Source organism: Rhopalosiphum maidis, chromosome 2 (assembly GCF_003676215.2).
Source record: "Rhopalosiphum maidis isolate BTI-1 chromosome 2, ASM367621v3, whole genome shotgun sequence".
Lineage (NCBI taxonomy): Eukaryota > Metazoa > Arthropoda > Insecta > Hemiptera > Aphididae > Rhopalosiphum > Rhopalosiphum maidis.
The window spans coordinates 46,691,494-46,711,833 of NC_040878.1; the positions used below are offsets into that span (position 1 = coordinate 46,691,494).

The window sequence follows — 20,340 nt, forward strand, 5'->3', positions numbered from 1 at the left end:
ACAAAAAGAATTTATAATATAAACAGTATTACATGATTTTATCTTCTATGTTGGTACTTAATACCTTCATAAATGGCAACACTGATACCAATGCATTTATGTCCAGTTAAAGAAGACCTTATACATTTGATGTTCAAAGGCGGTCATTTATTTCGAAACTCTTGCCTGTTATTAATGTGCTAAATATTTAGGGGTGAAAAATGTTTTAGGTGTCCTCTTCAAAATTTTTAAGTCATTTCTCTACAAAAATGAAGAGAATATGTGTTCTACTAATGTGTAAGTATTTAAATTATTTATTATATTTCCGTAAATATGAAAAAAATTAATGATTTAAAATAGAGTTTTTTTTATTTTTTATGTATGTAGTATGTGTATACTAATTAAACATAAAACGAAAATGTTATACATGTAAAAAAATTAAGTTTTATTACCTATATTAAAGTAAAAATTTCATCATAAAAATATAAACAAGATTTCTAAAATTTATTTATTTTTCTGTAAAGTACTAATTTTCTGAAGTTGATATTACGTAGATTTAAATATATAGAAGCTTATACATAAATATTTACTTAATTTTTTTTTTTCCCTATAATTAGTAATAGTCAATTTGTTGTTATTATCAATAATTTAAAATGTTTAAGATGCTTTTCATTTATGACCAAAAAGAAAATTTGCGGCTTTCGTTCATCTTTAACAGCTTTAACCAACAATACCTAATTCACTATATATTACACCATTAACCAGTGTTAAATAGGTATGTTAAAAACGAATTAAGAAAAAAATACTTAAATGTTCGCATTAAAAAATAATATTTTAATACATATAGTAATACCTGTTAGGTACCATTCATTATAAATCGTATTTATATTCAACTATTCAAGTTATACATATTATGATAATACAATTTATAAGTACATCTACACACAACACATACATATAGAACATTATTTGATACCTATAACGGTTAGACTTATCAAATATTAAATAAAATACATTTTGATATTTTAAAAGTAAAAACATTTTTAAGTATAGTTATTTAGTATTTTGTATCAATTATATATATTTTTTTTAATTCATTTAAAATTAATTACATTTATTCACATTATATATACCTACTTAATATAGTGTTAAATTATTTCTTCCTTCTTTTTAATATCTATACTCTACACATTAGATCAGCTTATCTGCTTATTTCCCAAAATACTATTTTAACTGATTTCGCTGATAACGAAGCTATCCTCTTACTGACTGATAATCTCCAAATTGATCTCAACTTAATGTCAGAATGGTACACAAAATGACACATTAAATCTGCATGATAGCTAATCTGAATAAGTCATAGTACATAAACATCTATTCTATGTTACTCTTTGCTGTAGTGTTTACCTATGTATTATTCCTATTCCAATGACTATCACGGTTAGATACTTAGGACTCAATATTTGAGTGAACGACTCATTTGGAACAGGCCATTTACGTGTCAAGAAACACGCTTTTAAGTTTAAACACCCATCTCTGCAGGTAAAATGTACCTTTTTTATCTACTCTGAATTAAAATGTATTAAAGTTCTTTGTTTTTGTATATAAAACATCACTTAAACCACTATGGAAAATTGGGAACTACCTATTATCATCAATTATGAGGGACTGCAAAAGTTTCTAAGATTTACTAACAAAATTCAACAGTTCCAAAATATTACCCTTAGGAAGACAACGAATATCACATTTTTTCTATTGAATTACGCTCTTTTTTTTTTTCAAAAACAAAGCTCTTTAATGAAAACTGTGACAGAAAAAGCTGAGCGATTTTCAAAAACTTTCACCAGTGGTCTTAAATTTAAGACATTCCACTATAACCCATCTTATAAAAATACAAAGTTTAATTATTTAATTTGTTTTTGTTATTGAAATTTTAATAAGTATGTATTTAAATAGACTGAATTAATCTGCAATGTATTAATTAATTATAATAAAGCTTACAATTTGTAACAATTAAGAACAAATCAAGTAGGTAGTTACTATAAAAATTATTTTTGTAGTAGTAAAAGAAAAACGGTATTTTTAATTTTAGTCAATAATTTTTGCGTGTTTTAACTTATGTATAATATTTTATTCACATTTCTGATAATTTAGACAATTTTATTATTTTAAGCTTTACCTAGTTAGATATCCATGCGGGCTATTTTGAGTTTTATTTTTATACGTATATTTTTAATTAAAATACAAATCGGTTTTAATAATTTATCAAATACTAAAAAAAAATATCGAAGGTTTTTTTATAGTTTTGTGATAACTGACGATTACGAATATTATAAATATTATTATTAATATCATAATATATTATTATTATTTATAATATAATATTTTAATAAATACGTAATGATTTTTATACCATTAATAAACTATGTATTTAATATTTGCATACAAATGTACCTATAACTATATTACACACTTCAGAATGTCCTATAATATTCTAACTTCTTTAATGATTATTTTGTAGTTTTGTTAGTGATCAACAATTATAAAAACAAATCAGTCAAGAATTTTTTATTTGCATACCTTAAACACTTCTATCAATACTAAATTGATTTTCAGGCATTTTATGTGCTTTAAAAATTAACAAAATATGTAAATAACGGTAATCTAGGTAAGGAAGTACCTTATTATACTTGCTACCTATTACTCTCTATAACAAAACCAATATAATTACTATTGAAATATATTACTTTTATGAAATGCTATTCAATAGATAAGGTATTATTCATTGTAGAGCTTTCACAACAGGGGTTTTTATTCAAGAAATGATTTGAGATTATATAATTTATTATTAACTACCTTTATAGAAATGTTGCTCAAACATAATCAAACCGTATTACCCCCTGTCGTTTAATCGTGATTTTACGTAATTTGTCATGACGATTTATGACACTAAAAATAAGTGTAGGCCTCTATAGTTTATAGGGTTGTATTATAAATACTAAGACCCGGAGGTTTATATATATTTACATATTTTTACTTGCTAGTGAGTTGTAGGGTTGTTAGAAAAATTAATAGATATATTTTGCATATTTGAATCACATTTCGATATCTACGTTAAATCTTGTAATATATATGATAATAAGGATATATGTGTGTCAAAAAGAGGGGAATTGTACATAATCTCAGTAGACATTCGGTCCACGACCGGATGTGATCTATTATCTTCCAAATTTCTAACATTTTATTAATTTATTATTATTTTTTGTAAATTGTGTTAACACTTGATATTCAATTATTAAATAATAGACATATAATCTCAATGAGCTTAAAAATTACATATTTTAAAATTTTTATGTAATATATATTGTAGGTATTTTGTATTGTAAATTATACCTACTTACATTAGTTACATTCTAGATATAATATTCATACATCATTAAAAAGTTTTTTTTAATATTTTCAAGTATTTTATAATTACCAATTACCATGGCAACCGAAAAATAATAAATACTTAATAACTAAAAGAAAATTAGTTATGAGTAGGGTTAGGATGTTTATGATTTTGTTTATTATTTTTTTTAGGTTCTCCACTAGCTTCCATTCTTGTATAGAAATGTGTTTCATGATATTTATATTTAAAATGTCAAAATTTTATTTTGCATATAATTGCATATTTTACCATTTTTTATTTATAAGTGCATAATTTGTGTTTTTTCTGTTTTTAAGCGCATATTTAACGGTTTTCAATGCAAAATGCTGAAAAATAATGTAATTTTATATTTTATTAACCGAATCTTATACAAGTTTGATCATCTGTTTTTTACAAATGATAATTTATTTCTTCTTAACTTGAATATTTTTGATAAATATCGTCAATTGTTACAATCAAAACTTTTCTTAAAACTATGAGCCATTACAAATTACAATTTTATCAAATATATTTCACAGAACATTTAATAATTTGTAGTTAGTTCAGTTAGTTGTCGTCTAGTTTACGACCGATGTAGAGTACCTACCTATATTGCGAGTTTCGTGTTAAAGATTTTTCTTCCAATAGATTCGAAAACGTATTTGCACCAAATACCAAATAAACGAAGATTTACATTGAAACATTAAAAAAAAAAAAAAAAAACAATAATTATTCAATGCAACTCTTTTTAAAATGTATTTTTTTTTATTTTAAATAATAAATAAGAAAATTAAAAAATATTATAAACAATAATTAATATAATGAGTACATAAAAATAGTAGGTACCGATCTAATTCGTTTATATTCTATTAATACAGTGAAACTTCCATACAATCAAGTCGAATAAGCAACAAAAAAAAAAAAAAAATCGTAATATGGAAGAATTTGTTAAATAGAATTACGTATTCATTAACAATAAACGTCATAGTTCTTAAAAATATTTCGTTAAACAGAAAATTTTGTAAAATAGAAGTTCGTTTTATGGAAGTTTCACTGTAATTAAATTTGTTTATATATATTTATTGCTTGTTCACATTTATTTATTTTTTAATGCTAATTTATCAAAATTTACATACATATTTAATTGTTTTTTAGTGCATAAATGTATACAATATTCATACATTTTTTAATGCATAAACATCCTAACCCTAGTTATAAGTATTGAAATATTTAAATAAAACACATGTGAATGGGTTTTTTTTTAATTTATTGCCATCCGGTATTCACAAACAATAATAATGTATATAGTTCGGAAACCAACTAGGTATTTATTAAAAACAAAAATTCGGACAATCTTCTACTTAGCGCGGTGATCATATAATAAGTGGTACGGAAATATAAAATCAAACAAACTCAACAATTCCATTGCATTTATAGGAAAAATAATTACTCAATAACGTTTCATAGAATGGTTGAATTTTGATAATTTTTTTTCAGTTGGAAGAGAAATGGCCTGAATTTAATCAGGTCATATCAAATTACGCAGATTTTGAATTAATTTACAATAACGCCAAAAAAATGTAGTGTTTTAATTATGTGACAAATTGTTGCACTAAAAATGCATAAAATCTGATATCCTGATATCGTTATATACGAATTAGATAATAGTAATTATTAGTGAATAGTGATGATAACTGACATTCGTTTTTACTTGAAATGTTGTCAAGATCCGTTGTAAATACAATACAGTTAATTTTGATTATATTTTAAATGTTTTCTCTTTCTATACATTTTTTTTCATATCGAAAATATTTTATAAAAGTAAACAATCATTTTCATGTATATTTCAATGCATATTACCAGCAGCTACGACCTAGGTATTTATAATAATATATGCTTCATTTGTTAATCTTATAAATTATAACTTATAATTAATAGGTACTTATTTATTATTTGTGACTAGTAACGGGAGAGGAATCTATGTAGGTATATAGTGTAGATCTATACCTGGGTACTTAATAATTGTAACAAGAAAAAGTTACTATATTAAACTTCAAAAGTCAAGACGCACTTAATATTTTTCCGTTTTTAATCAAACATATTGTCGAACGCATTTTAAATTTGTTAAACATTAAAATATATATAGTATAGTATATACCTATATCTGTGTGTGTTTATATATATATATATATATATGAAATGTACCTGTATAGACGTATAATATTTAATACTTATTCTTTTCATTTTTTTTTAAATTGATGTTTAAAACTTCTATCAATAAAAACTTTGATGGGGCCACGGACAAACTTCCTCTGGTTGTTTCCGCCGTTTGGGCGTTGTCCGCACTCAGTTGGTGTTGTTTTATATACACCTATTATAATGCATACACTAAATATATATATATATATATATATAATTATAGTAAATATAAAGCGTACGCATTAATATAATGGCCACCATTGAATGGTATTGAATGGTTCGTTCCGTTTGCGTTTAAGTACACTGCTTGCCTATGTATATATTTAATAGATGTAATAATATTCGCAATAGAGTTACAAGTAAAAAACCTTTATTATTCAAGGCTGTGAGTCGAGAAGAAGAAAAATACAGACTAAATACTCATCAATGTGCTGCAGAGACCTGATAAAGCCATTGGTATTTTGTCTCATTTATTCGTTCATGTCAGCGTTGGACAATACCTATATTATAGTTGTCAATATAATTGTATACATTATTACTTTGCATGTTTCGGACTCTGCTAAATCAAAATACGAGAAAAACGAATATAATGAGCCGAATTATATGTATACCATATTTATTATTTTAAGTGATATTTAAAAGGATCACGTGAACGGTGGGCAGTTCGAACAAGTATTGTTACTCGCGAGTATATTAGGTCTCGCTATAACTCTATAATGTCATAAACTGAGCTCCATCAATATATTTATTAATTTTTCATTTAGATTAATTTATATTTTTTATTTTATAGTAGTGATATCATACTCTATATCAGCCCACGACCAAGGCGTTTAAACACACTTTGCAAATCTAAGTTTTACTGCCCCTCATAATGTTTTATACATACTAACATACCTACTATTTTTTTCCATTAATTATATATTTATATCAACAAAACTAAAGTCAGCATACTTCTGTGTAGGTATATTACCTATATTTATTTATATATAAATACCAGTTGTTTTTTAAATAATGTATCAATTAACTATATCACTATTCAATACAGTTATTATAGACTAGTAAACCCCTACTAGTTATAAAATATTTTAAATATTAAAATTTTAAATTCTTTCACCAAAAAATGCTACCCCGGGTGGCGTGCTTGTCTATATACAATTAATCTGATAGGTAAGAGCGGCATGCTGTATGCAACATTGTAACAAATATACATTAAAAAGAATTGATAGATCATCAAATTTGAATGATGATTCGTAGCAGAGGTTTAGTTTACTATACATTTATATTATATAGACATATAATGTTAACTTAACCTAACCTCCCGGCTCCCATATTATTTTATAGGAGGTTTTAAAATCGTCATTGCTCATAAAAAAAAAACTACGAGTATCTCTACTTAAATATTTTTAAAATGTATTGAATAGAGCATGTAATTTATAGTACCTAACTAATATGATACTTAGTATTAATATTCCAAGTCTTCTGAAAATACAATCAACATATTTGATCAAATTAAATAATATAAGTATACATAACCATAAAAAAATGATAAATCGTATTCATAAAACTATTAAATTTGACAGTGATTCAAACTTTCTTATATAACTTATATATAATATTATACATGGTGACGAAAAAACTATATTTCTTAATTAAACAAGAAAGGGTTATTTTCATACTTCTCACCAACGTATTACCTATTACATATACCTATATTATATATATATATATATATAAATATATTTGTATAGTGCGTGATAAATGTAGAATTTAATGGGGCTATGTCTATGGTGGTATTTATTAATATATTATATATAGCTAGGTGTGGTGTAGTATATTCATAGCGTACCCACGTAAAGGATTTAATTTGAGTTACAGAGCTTTAACATTGCTTGTATGTATATATCAATATAAATTCTTTATTATTTTTCTAACTACCTACCTACTATATATAAAATATATTATTAAAGATAAGTATTATACAATGTGGGTTAAGAAATGTTTGAGTTTAGCTTTAAGAACTCATGCAACATATTAGATGCATAAAAAATACCACGAGTACGGTTAATAATAGTGTTGCCTTTATTTATACGTATTATTTTCGATTGGTGTTTTTGCAAGCGTTTAATGTAATTTTGAAATAGAATAGCTAGTATTTTGAAAACTTGGAACTTAAATTTAGGAATTTTTGTAAGGAACTTAAACTCAACTTTTACTTTTTTATGTTAACTTGCGTATACCATGAAAGTGTACAAAAATAATTACATTTTTTCGTTTAATTCCTGGTATAATTATTAATGTGTTGATGCTTTTCTATTGGACATAATACAACAAGAGCACAACTGAGTCTTATAGTCATATAGCTTGCCTCGTGAACGCCGCGATTATATCTGACGATTTTGAAATGTCAGCAATTTTTATACAGCCCTCGCAGAAACAACCTTTAATGAAACAATATATGTACGTCCCTCGAGGAATTTAAATGTCATCCAAAATTGGGTCAAAATAAATGATCACCACCTGGCTAAATTATATTAGAAATACGCATGGATACATGGCCTATTTATACAATATGTATAGAGTGTACACTATACAAAATAGGTACATTGTAATTTGTAAAATACTAAGATGCATCAATCAATATAGGTATTTATTTTGTATTATAATTAATACTTGATACATTTATTATCAACCTTATTATTAGCTATAGGTACCTACATATTATTATGCTGTTACATCGAGTTTTAGGGAGCGCAATAAGATTTACGCAATGATGTTTGATTGCATTTGCTGCTAGTATACATTCTCGAGAGAATAAACACTATACGTCTATTACTATACTATACCTGTATACAATGAATCGAGGTCTTCTTCAATTTAATTACAACATAGAGACATTTAATATTGTTTGAAAAAGTAATTTCAACCGTTGGGTCGTTGGGATGTCTCTCTTTCCCAAAGATGAATTTTTCAGAAGGGTGATTCTGATAAATTTGTTGTTTTTATTTTATACGTTTGGTTATATAATATAAGTAATATGTTTAATGTGCTTATAGTGTATCTATTAATTATTATTATCTCTATCTCTCTCCATAAATATATATATAAGTATATTAATAGTATTATAGTATATCATATTACCAATTTATCTATGAGGTTATATAAGGTATATCATGAAGACATGATAATTTTACATTAAAATTATGTTTGTCAGATAGATCATTGGGATACTTCGTGCAAGCATATTATAGTATATGCCTATATAGCAGGGGTGGCCAACCAATCGATCTCGAGATGAATTTGAGTCGATCGCGACACCCTTTCGCATTTTCTTAATTTTTTTAATTTTTTTTCAGGAAACAATTAAAACGTTTTTTTTTTTGTAAATTTTTACCTATATCTTTGTATATCCCACGAATATAAAAATTATATTTAGAAATTATTCATCATTTGCAAAATAGCTAGAACCAAAAATACCAATATAAGTTCATTATCCACGGATAATGCATTAGTTAGAGGCTCGATCATCAGTCATGAGGGTGTAACCCCCGCTTTTTTGTTTTATTTTTGTCTCAATTTCTTATCATTTATTATACTAAAATAAAAATTCACGTTTCGATATTTTTTTTATATATTTTTTAGTATGTCATAGAAATTAAGTTAATTATGATAATTAGGGCTCGGATTTTATAGTATCAAAAATACTAAAATATGAGCAATAATATTACCAAAAAAACCTTAAAATATGCTCCATAAATATATTATGCCCTAAAAACATAAAAAAATAGCAAAAAATGTTAAACAAAATTTTATTAAATAGTTATTAAATAATTTTATAAAATTATAAATATATAAAAAAAACTAAGACTATCTTCTGTTACAATTTCAAAAAATTTATATGTATACTGATATACCTTGAATGATGACATCGATTGTATGCAACTATTCAAAATATGGGAATTTTTCTTATGGATTCACATAAATTAATACTATTTTTCATTCAATATAAACGAGATTTATGATAAATTCAAAATAAAGCATTAAATTATATATATTAGCAAAAAATATTACTAAAAATCTAAAATACTTCTATTATGCAAAAAATAGCAAAATAAAATTTTATATTTGGAGTGCTTGGTTCATAAAACAAATTTATAGCCAACTCTGCTATTTTTATCTATTATCTATGTACAATAATAAGTATCATAATGCTATAAAATCCGAACCTTGATGATAATAATAAAATATGTGGTAAATTAAGTAATGAAAGCATATTATTTATGTCAAAATGGTAGAATTAAATAATATGAATAATATTACCTATTAACTGACTTTGCGTTTTAGACATTTGGACAACAGCATACAGCCAAAATGGAGATTCAAATGAAAAATCATTGGGTCGAAAATTATGTCCGCCGATGGAAAACGTACCGCAGCCCATTAATCGAGTCAACACATCTGCTATCCTCCATGAGTAAAATACAAATATTAAATAAAATTTAAGAGAGAGTTGATTTTTTATGTTATAACCAATTATTATTAATTTAGACATTTAAAAATATATATACCTACGTATAAAAAAAGAACGAGAGTATTGTGTATTTGTTTATATTATGTATATTAATGTAGATATATACCTATACATTTAGTTTAATACATAATAATATATAGGTACTTCTGACTACTTCATAAAGTAGTCACATTACATTTTAGTATTACATTATTGTAACTTTTGTACTTGTATAATATTATGATCTTTCATTGAATAAATAAGCTATAACAGATATATTGAAATGGTATAAAGTAAAAGCTAAAAAAAACTTGTTTAAGGTTAAGAAATGAAATGAAGAAAAGAAATGCACACCATGGACCACCAATCGATGCGTATATAGTTCCAGATACGGATGAACATCAAGTAATTATTAGTTTATTTAACTTTTGATTGAACTCCTAATAAAACTTATATTAAATATTATTCTATAAAAATTTAAAATTTAACGGTGGCCTGAATGTCGTATACCTTTTTGAAAAAAGGTTAATTTGTGGCTTAATTCTTAGCACCCAAAAAAATAATAATAAGAGAATACAATGATACATTTTGCATAGGTACAAATAAAAATTTAATGTATGATAATAATAATTGATAATAATGTCAATAATAATTGTATATAAAATAACATTATTTTAAATATTTAAAATCCGATCAACATGTGGTTTTTGGAATCTAATCAAAACAATAATCCGTTTCTATACAGAAAAATCCACGAGATAGCGTATATATAAAAATACGTTTAAGTAAAATGTATACATTATCTATCGTAATATTATAATTTATAACGCGTGATTCAATAAATACTTTTGTGTGTGTAGAACGAAGAAGTGGCAGACCATGACAAGAGGCTGAAATACCTATCGGGATTCAGTGGCACCGGCGGGGTAGCTGTGGTGACACAGACTAAAGCGATATTCTGGACCGTGTGGATGTACCACAAACAGGCGGATGAAGAGCTGTCCTGTGACTGGGAGCTGTTGGTCCACGGAGAGTCGGTAGGTGCAACTATTACAAATGTATAAAAATTGTTTTTTAATAACTGCAGATTCATTATACAGTGTGGTGGCAGTTATTGTTCGGTTGCACGTTACTGACATGTATGTCGTTTACTACTAAAAAAATGTATATATATTTTCAGAAAAGACTGGATGAATGGTTACTGGACGAGTTCAAGCCTAATTCCAGGGTAGGTGCTGACCTTAAGCTCATTTCGAACGGTGACTGGGAATTCTTGTATCACGCGTTAGCAAACGAGTCCATCAGCTTGGTGCCCATCAATAACAACATAATTGACATGATATGGGTGGATAATCGGCCCGATAATCCAACACGTGAAGCATACGTCTGGCCGCTGGAATATGCAGGTACCTGATTTTGTTAGCTGAGTATACATATCGTTAGCCGATGCCTGATAGAGTTGCACTTTAATATATCATATGCATTTATTACACATAGCAAATATAAATAAATACATTATGTAGGTACATCGTCCATATGAATATATTATATTACCTATTATATAATGATCGTTATATAGGGTAAAAAATGTACCTATCTGCGTATAATCAAATTTATTTAATAATAATAAAATATTAAAATTGCTTGTACCTATGTGTCAGTGGCGGATTCAGGATTTAATTTTTTTTTGTAGGGGGGGACATAGTCCAAAACGCAAATCTTAAATTTTTCAGTAATTAAAAAATACATACAAATATGTGTATTTAACTTATGCCAATAGGGGGGAGGCCCTTCAGCCCCCCTTAAATCCGCCACTGCTATGTATCTCCTATAGACTGCAAGGGTGATATGCAGCACTTCTGAACGTTGATTTTATTGTCGAATACTGAATAGTTAAATAATAAATAATTATATTCATATTCACAACATTTATTTATTTCTGTAAATTATTCTAATTTCTAAATTGTCAATTTACTATTAAATCAAAATTAAATATTGAATTTACCTATATAAAGGTACCCACTACCCACGTAAATAGGTATATAATATATTTTTGTCATTAAATAATACTTTTCGCAGTTTAAACTGGTTTTATACATTTATTATTATTATTTTTTTATAGTTATTTAAATAATATGATACAGTGATAGCTGTTTTTAATATTATGTTTATCACTGTGGCTGAAAAGAACGCTATACAGTAACACACTAATTTTTATTTGGGAATGATGTATTTAGTTTAGAGGAATGATTTCTAACCGACAATAACTAGTTTTTTTTTAAACTATTCAAAGATTAAAATTGTATTAAACGATTATTAATGAATTTATAATTGAATGTATATAATAAATATCATGTACTATGTACATATTACACATATGATTTATTTCTAAAGAAATATATTTACTATATTATTTCTATGTATTTTTTAATAGGTACATTAAGTTTACAGACATAATGTCTGTAGGTTAGGTTAGGTACTGTTATTATAATAATAACTATATAATATTATGTACCAATATATATATAATAAGAATATATTATTCATGATAGAGATTTTACTATTTTGTTAAATAAATTTGAAGGAAGCAATAGTTATATTTTCTTAATAACTAGTAATTATACTGAAACTTGGTGTATACATACCTAATATACGTTATACGTATAGTATAAATAAGTACTCCCTTTTAAATAAAAAAATAAAAAAAAATATTATATTATTGTTATTAGTTTGATATTAATTTTATATATCTGCCGTGGCTTAGGGAAATAAAATTCAAACCAAGTGATTGCTTCCCATAAACACCGTATATTAGTATATTAGTCACCGTATATTAGTAAATTTGAAATATTTATAAAACAGGCAAGAGTTGGCAAGACAAGTTGGATGCTACCCGTGAAAAAATCAAAGCTATGGGGTGTGACGCAATGGTCGTGACGGCTTTGGACGAAATCGCGTGGTTGTTGAACATACGCGGCCACGACATACCATACGGACCTTTTCTTAAGTCGTACGTAATTATCAGCAAAGACCAGTTACATCTATACACCGATTCCGTGAAGCTCAGTCCTGACGTTCGGAGACATCTGCATACGGACAACTGTATTTCGGCCCACTGCGCCAGGTTAGACCACATATTGTTAATGTGTTAAAAGTTATAAGATAACATGTATATATTTATTAGTTTATTATGGTATACAAATTATGATCATAAAAAATAACCATCAATAATATAATGTGTTATTATGTTACGACTGTTATGAGTATTTTTGTCCTCTAACTCTCTATGGTTCTAACAAATAATAATATTTACTTGAAATAATATTATACCATTGAGATATAAAACGATATTTAGAATAATACAGCTATGTCCCTATATATCACACTAACACTATAGGCTCCACGATTACGAAGCCATATGGATCGACCTGAGAACACTGTCGCAAATTTGGCAAAAAGTGCTAATACCGTCTGCCACAGAGTTCAACAATGGAGCGAGCAGATGCATTTACATTTTGGTGAGTTTTCCAAGTATGGTCGTTGTAGAATATTATTATTGTATGACGTATACTAATTACTAATGTATTATAATTATTTCATCTTATTAATAATAATTAATAATGTATTTCACGTTCAACATTAATATATCGTTAAAACTTCGTTTAAATCTTTCACTGCAATTAATGTAAATCATCTAAACATAATTAATCTACTTAATTGAAAAATTTTATTCGAAAGTATAGGTTGCGATATAATGAATAAACAATATTATGTATAAAGCATATACCGTTATAATTTTAAATAATCTTCCGCCATTAACTACTATAATATACTGTTACAATTTATATAATGTGTATTATATATATAGCTTAGTCCTTGTCAGTCGTGACTTAAGATTGATTATTACGGACTGTAGCGGTGTAAAATATAAATGTAATTTCTCTGTAATGAAATATGAATAATAAATATTGTGTTTAAACTTTCAACTGTGCAGGGTGTGATGAAAATATAATTAAATGATTTTATTTTTATGAGGTTCAATTTGCTGATTTGATTGTTATAGATCAATACCGAAAAGAGAAAGCAGGCTCCTTCGCCAATCATGTACATGATGGCAGAAAAGAATTCCGTCGAAAAGGAAGGAATGCGACTCTCACACATTAGAGATTCGGCGGCTATGTGTAATATATTAGCCAAGCTAAACGAGCAGGTACTTTATAATAACACAATTACAATTTATTTAACTATTCTATTTGATACTTACAATATTATACACATATATATATATATACTTATATTGAACATTTGAACTAGACAAATACATGTTGCTTGTAAACATTTCAAATTTATTTTGGTTTGATTAGTTTATTGTAATAATTATATTGTGATATAAGTGGTTACCTACCATAGTTAGGAGAGTGCTAAGTCCTCAATTTTTTTTTAATGTATGCCCCCTGAAATTTGAATGGATTTCCGCCCGTGTAATATCTATACAAACAATACATTAAATATTCCTAATTTTTGAAATTCAAAATAAGTATCGAGGACAAGTTGGTGACAAAAGTTATCGCCAAAACGGTTTGATAGTTTTGAAAGGTTAGCTAACTAATACTTCTGTTTATAGAAGCTATATCATTACTTTTCAATATGTATATGTATACGTATTTAATCATACTTTCTTAAATGTATATTTTTCAGTTTAAAAATGGACAACAACTCACCGAACTTGCAGTGGCTAACATGGTGGATAAATACAGAGACGAGCAAAACTTCAGTCGTGGTGCGAGTTTCAAATCCATTGTAGGGTACGGGCCCAACGGGGCTATACCTCATTATACACCGTCGATTTCGAGCAGCTTAAAACTTGATCACATTAGCACATTAGTCATTGACAGCGGTGCTCATTATTGGGGTGAGTCTGACGTTAAGCACAATTACATGTTTGATAAACACCCTTCGATGATTTTGAATGTGATAGAATTAATATACCTATTTACATTATGTGTTCGTGTTTTATCATTATTGTACATAGGAATTAATATGATAAAAGTAGGTATAATGTATATATAGTGAAATTATAATAATGTGAGTGTAGTATAGTTAATGTAATAAGTTGTTAATACTTATTAAACATACCTAATATAGAAAGTGAAAAATTTAGTCTCAACTTTAAACACGAAGACTTGGTTAAATCGTACCTATAATATGTATTTATTATAGGTCTATGAACATAATACTAAATAAACACCCGTTATCTGCAGGCTGCGATTAAAAATAAGTAGAATAATCGAAAGTGGTGTTTTGTTTTTACATCACGCTTCAATAAACATCTCACATATTCGCAACATTTGTATTTCTAAGAACAATATTATGAGAAACTTATATTTGTATTATTTTTCTTAAAGCCGGCTTAATATTAAGAAATACATCATATATTATATCATATATATGATATATGAGTATATGACACTACACACTAGTTTATATTATTATATGTAGGTAATTTATTTAACGAGTATAAAAATCGTTTTATAGAGTAAATTTATCATTTCTCATAAAAAAATGTAGGTCAAACAAACATTCTAAATGCCATGTTGGTAGTAAAACGATTTTTTACAGTTGGCGTCACCGAATATCATACCAAAGGCCAAAGGGCACCGAAAATTATAATCGACGATTTAACGATTGTCTTGAATTTTGATACGGCATACGTATAAAGATATAAGACTTGTTTAGGACCCGCCCAAATCGGAAATATAGCTTTTCGCATGATGACCAGATCAGCTCATAAGTCATTGATATTTTTGAAATAGAAAGTAAATGTAATCATCCTGACAAAGCTATATCAAAATATCAAATTATTAATTAATTACCTCTGAAATTCCGCTTTTTAAACTTTAATATACATTCTAAATAATTTCCAAATGAGCAGGATATGGTAATTAAATACCACGATATTAAATTTATCGCTGCTATAAGTATACTAATTGTTATAAAATGTCATCTAAAAATGTAATGGAAATAATAATCATTAAACGAGGGTTGTCCGTAAAATATAAGGTTCCCAATGATTTTTTATTAGGAAAAACATATTTATTTCCATTAAATATTATATATCTAGAAAGCATAGATAATTACCTATTTTTCTGCATAATCCCTGTTGATATCGATGCATTTTTGAATGTGATGTACTATCTTTTTTATGCCCAAGTCGTAGAACTCTCCTGTCACTTCGTGAAGATCGTAGTTAACGAGTTGTGTCCTGACGAAATTTCTCGTACACAAATTGTGTCTCAATGATAAAAGTGGGGTACACAAGTTGTGTCCCATTGATAAAAGAGAGATACACGAATTGAGTCCCAACTGTTTTATAAGTTTTTACACAAATTAGGTAACAAGAATAAAATATGTTGTTACGTTAATTGAAGTATAAAAGATTTTATAAATTTAAATCATGAAATTTGTCCATTTCAATGTTGTATAAATATCCACATATATTAAATTAATAATAGTTGTGAAGCATTTCACTCGAAATTTAATTCTATGTTTTATTCAAGACATCTCAATATATTATATTATATACAAAAAATTTGCAATGCGATGTTTATATTAAAATTAGAAGTTCTGGACAATTATCAAAGAAAACACGTGAATAACATTTATTTCTTAGCCAAAAATTAAATGCATATAAGAATGGACAAATATCACGGTTTGAATTTATTAAAATGGTATCATTTAAATTTTTGCCAAATATGTAATTTTATTAATATTATTAATGTAGTTATTTTTAATTTGGATTTATATTTATATTTATTAGACGAAACAACGTTGATTTTTTTTAGATTAGTTACAATTTTTTCTATGAAAATATGACTTTTATACAAACTTTTTTATTTTTCGTGTAAAATATTATAACATATAATATATTTTTAATTTTTTAATAAACAAATTTACGATTTGAATTTATAAAAATTGTTTTATTTAAATGTTTGCTTTATATGTAGTTTTATTAAAACTATTAATGAAGTTATTTTTATTTGGTATTGATATTTCATTCTTAGACGAAACAACGTTGAATTTTTTTAGATTAGAGTACAATTTTTACTTTGATATTATGACTTTTTTATACGAACTTTTTCATTTCTTATGTAAGCTATTATAATATATAACATACTTTTAATTTTTAATAGACAAATTCACGATTTGAACTTATAAAAATTGTTGGACACAATTTGTGTAACCCGAAAAAAATTGAGGGACACAATTCAATTTTTGGGACACAACTTGTTTTTAGCCAAATCTAGTAATCTATAGCTTAAAATCTCATTTTGATGAGGAATTCTTGGACCTTATTGTCAATGGAGACGAAACTCGAGTAGTCAGATCCACTATAACACACTAGAAATCTACGTTTCATGTGGATCGTGTAATTATCGTAACGAAAATAATTAATGTATAAAAATATTTAATGTGAAATAAAAGTAAATACTACGTGGATAAATAATATTCTAATTGTATGTGTATACTTTATCTGCTGCAGACGGAACTACGGATGTGACTAGGACGGTACATTTTGGACAGCCGTCAGCTGAACAAATAGAAGCATACACGAGAGTGTTAATGGCTTCCATCGACCTTGCGTCGTTTACATTTCCGTACAATTTAAAACTTAATCAGATTGACGTAATCGCGAGGGCACCGCTCTGGGATTTCGGTTATGACTACAAACACGGTACCAGCCACGGGATTGGAGTGTTTCTCAAAGTCCACGAACGTAAGTGATCATTATTGATTATACTATGTTTTTTTTATGTAAGGGAAAGAAGAGAAAACAAATCTAAATAGTAAATACCCCTAACGTATATCACCGCCTCCATCATATTCATTCAAAGACTGCAACAATAGAATCTGGCTGAAATAACTATTATATTCCACTAGTAATCTATGTAGAACTTACATAAAGTTTTCAAATATTTACCATCTACTATTCTTATACATAATTATGTCCTTATATTGAAGGGATATAATTAAGTGACATCAAATTCAGTATTTATGTCTGTAGCCCGATTCTCGTTCTGTGGTTGTTGAATATTTTGCACAATTATATAATATAATGTCATTATGAAAGTAGAAAGTTTGCACGATTTTCGATTGTCGTGTACATTATAAATATGTATATAATTACATGAATAGAATATAAATATGATACATACTATGCAGCAGCTTATTATTTAAGAATTGTTCAAGAGAGGGAATGAGGCATTGAATTGCATATATAACACCCCTTGGCCCCATGAAGGTTTCCAATATTTTATTACCATAATATGACGTACATCATTACGTTCATTATTTTTAATTGTATCTGAAATACATTTTTGGTTTATACTCAAAACATATTCTTTGAGATTAAACTGTATAATAGTTAATTAGAATATATCTACAACATAATAATCATATAATTATTATTCATTATAATCTAAAATTCTCAATCAATGTTGCATTAACAAAAATTAGAAAACCTCAAAAATCAATGAAAATGTTTCTAAAATAGTTACATAATACTAAACACGATTTAATGTATATAGGTGTCTGGCGTATATATATATACATATACCTAAATCCTTTTATTATAGAAAATAACCGGAAGATTTGCCATCCAAATTGTTTCTTTCTCTCACCAGTTAATACGCCACTGATACTAGAGTGAGTTAAATTTTAAAGGCTGTCATTTGGCAACAGTCCGCAGATAAATATAACAGAGCTATTATTTTATATTTTGGTTTTCTAGAACAATTTTTCTAGTTTCTATTAACGATATTCGAATAATATAAATTAAAACGGCAAAATACATTTAATCAACGCAAGAATAGTAATTAAGTACTAATTAATAATAATCAAACAGAAACGTTAAGCTAAAAGTCGAAATTTATCCTCTAAAAAAATAGAACTACCGCATTGGTATTTGATAAATTTCCTATTTAAAAAAATATATATTGTACAATTTAATTTGAATTTGTTTAAGATAATCAGCATAACTATAATAATTTTGATATTATTTTTGTTTATATATTCAAGCACCAGTTAATATGTATTATGGGCAAAAAGCAAGTGACATAGTGCTCAAGGAAGGATATTTTATATCTGACGGTAAGTATAGGTAGAATTACTCATTTATAATTGATATTATTGATGACCATCATTCGAATATCCGATCTCCAATTTGTTTGTTCATTTTATACTATATAGAGCGTAGTGACTGTGGAAGCGCATATTTATTACAATATATTGTTTATATTTTACTAGTCAAGAATAATAAATGTTTTTTTTTAATACAGAGCCCGGTTATTATAAAGAAAATCATTTTGGCGTACGTCTAGAAACTATATTAGAAGTGATTACAAAGGTAATTATAATATATACTTACAAATGTTATCTAATTATGAATTCGAGGGGTTGTTTTGAATAAGAAAAAAATAATATCACTAAAATGTATAACTTGTATAAATTGTATAGAACGAAACAATGGGAAAATATTTGACGTTCATGCCGATCACTCTAGTGCCGTTCGAACCAAAGCTCATAGATTACTACATGCTCAGTCCAAAACAAGTACGTACTATGTTACTGTTGTGAAATATATTCGAATAAAACCAAAAATTAGTTATACAATTTTTTTTTTTGCAACAATTATGCTACATGATTGCTTGTCTTACGTTTTTTTACTGGACAATGATTTCGACATCAATCAATATGGTTTTTTTTGCATCAGGTGCAGTGGTTAAACGCGTACAATATCAAGATCAGGAAGATGGTGGGTGATGAGCTCCTAAAAGACAACAGCAGCCGACTAGGTTTCGAATGGATGATGGATCGAACGATGCCGTTGTTTTCGGATGGGCGTAGGAACGAGATCTGCACCTTGATTACCGCCGCGCTAATTGTCGCGATTGTTACCATCAATTCGCTGACTGTTTAGTTTCCAAAAATCGATTCCTCGCGAACTTCGTATTATTATTATTATTTCTATTACTGAAAAATCGTTATGAAAAACGCGTATATGCTGTGTGATGACGCCAATAGTCACCATTTCGCAAATGAGATAATATTATTAGCATACACAACAAACGTTAAAAAAAAACCGCAGATATTTTATTATAATATTCCGTCGAACGTGTAATAAACATAAATATGACATAATACGTAAAAAAAAGGGGTACTTACGTTAAGAAACGGTCTTTGGAAATTT

At 26.9% G+C, this 20,340-nt stretch overlaps 1 protein-coding gene across 1 annotated transcript; it reads left to right on the forward strand.

Moving 5' to 3' along the window:
• Positions 1 to 3: 3 nt before the first annotated feature.
• LOC113554996 (xaa-Pro aminopeptidase ApepP-like) lies at positions 4 to 20,326 on the forward strand. Its single transcript, XM_026959236.1, has 14 exons — positions 4 to 276; positions 9,929 to 10,058; positions 10,415 to 10,499; positions 10,955 to 11,131; positions 11,275 to 11,500; positions 12,957 to 13,218; positions 13,492 to 13,612; positions 14,158 to 14,304; positions 14,793 to 15,006; positions 17,635 to 17,868; positions 19,170 to 19,241; positions 19,430 to 19,497; positions 19,608 to 19,703; positions 19,864 to 20,326. The coding sequence occupies exons 1-14, from the start codon at positions 249 to 251 to the stop codon at positions 20,068 to 20,070; spliced, it is 2,067 nt and encodes a 688-aa protein (XP_026815037.1). The 5' UTR covers positions 4 to 248; the 3' UTR covers positions 20,071 to 20,326.
• The last annotated feature ends 14 nt before the right edge of the window (positions 20,327 to 20,340 follow it).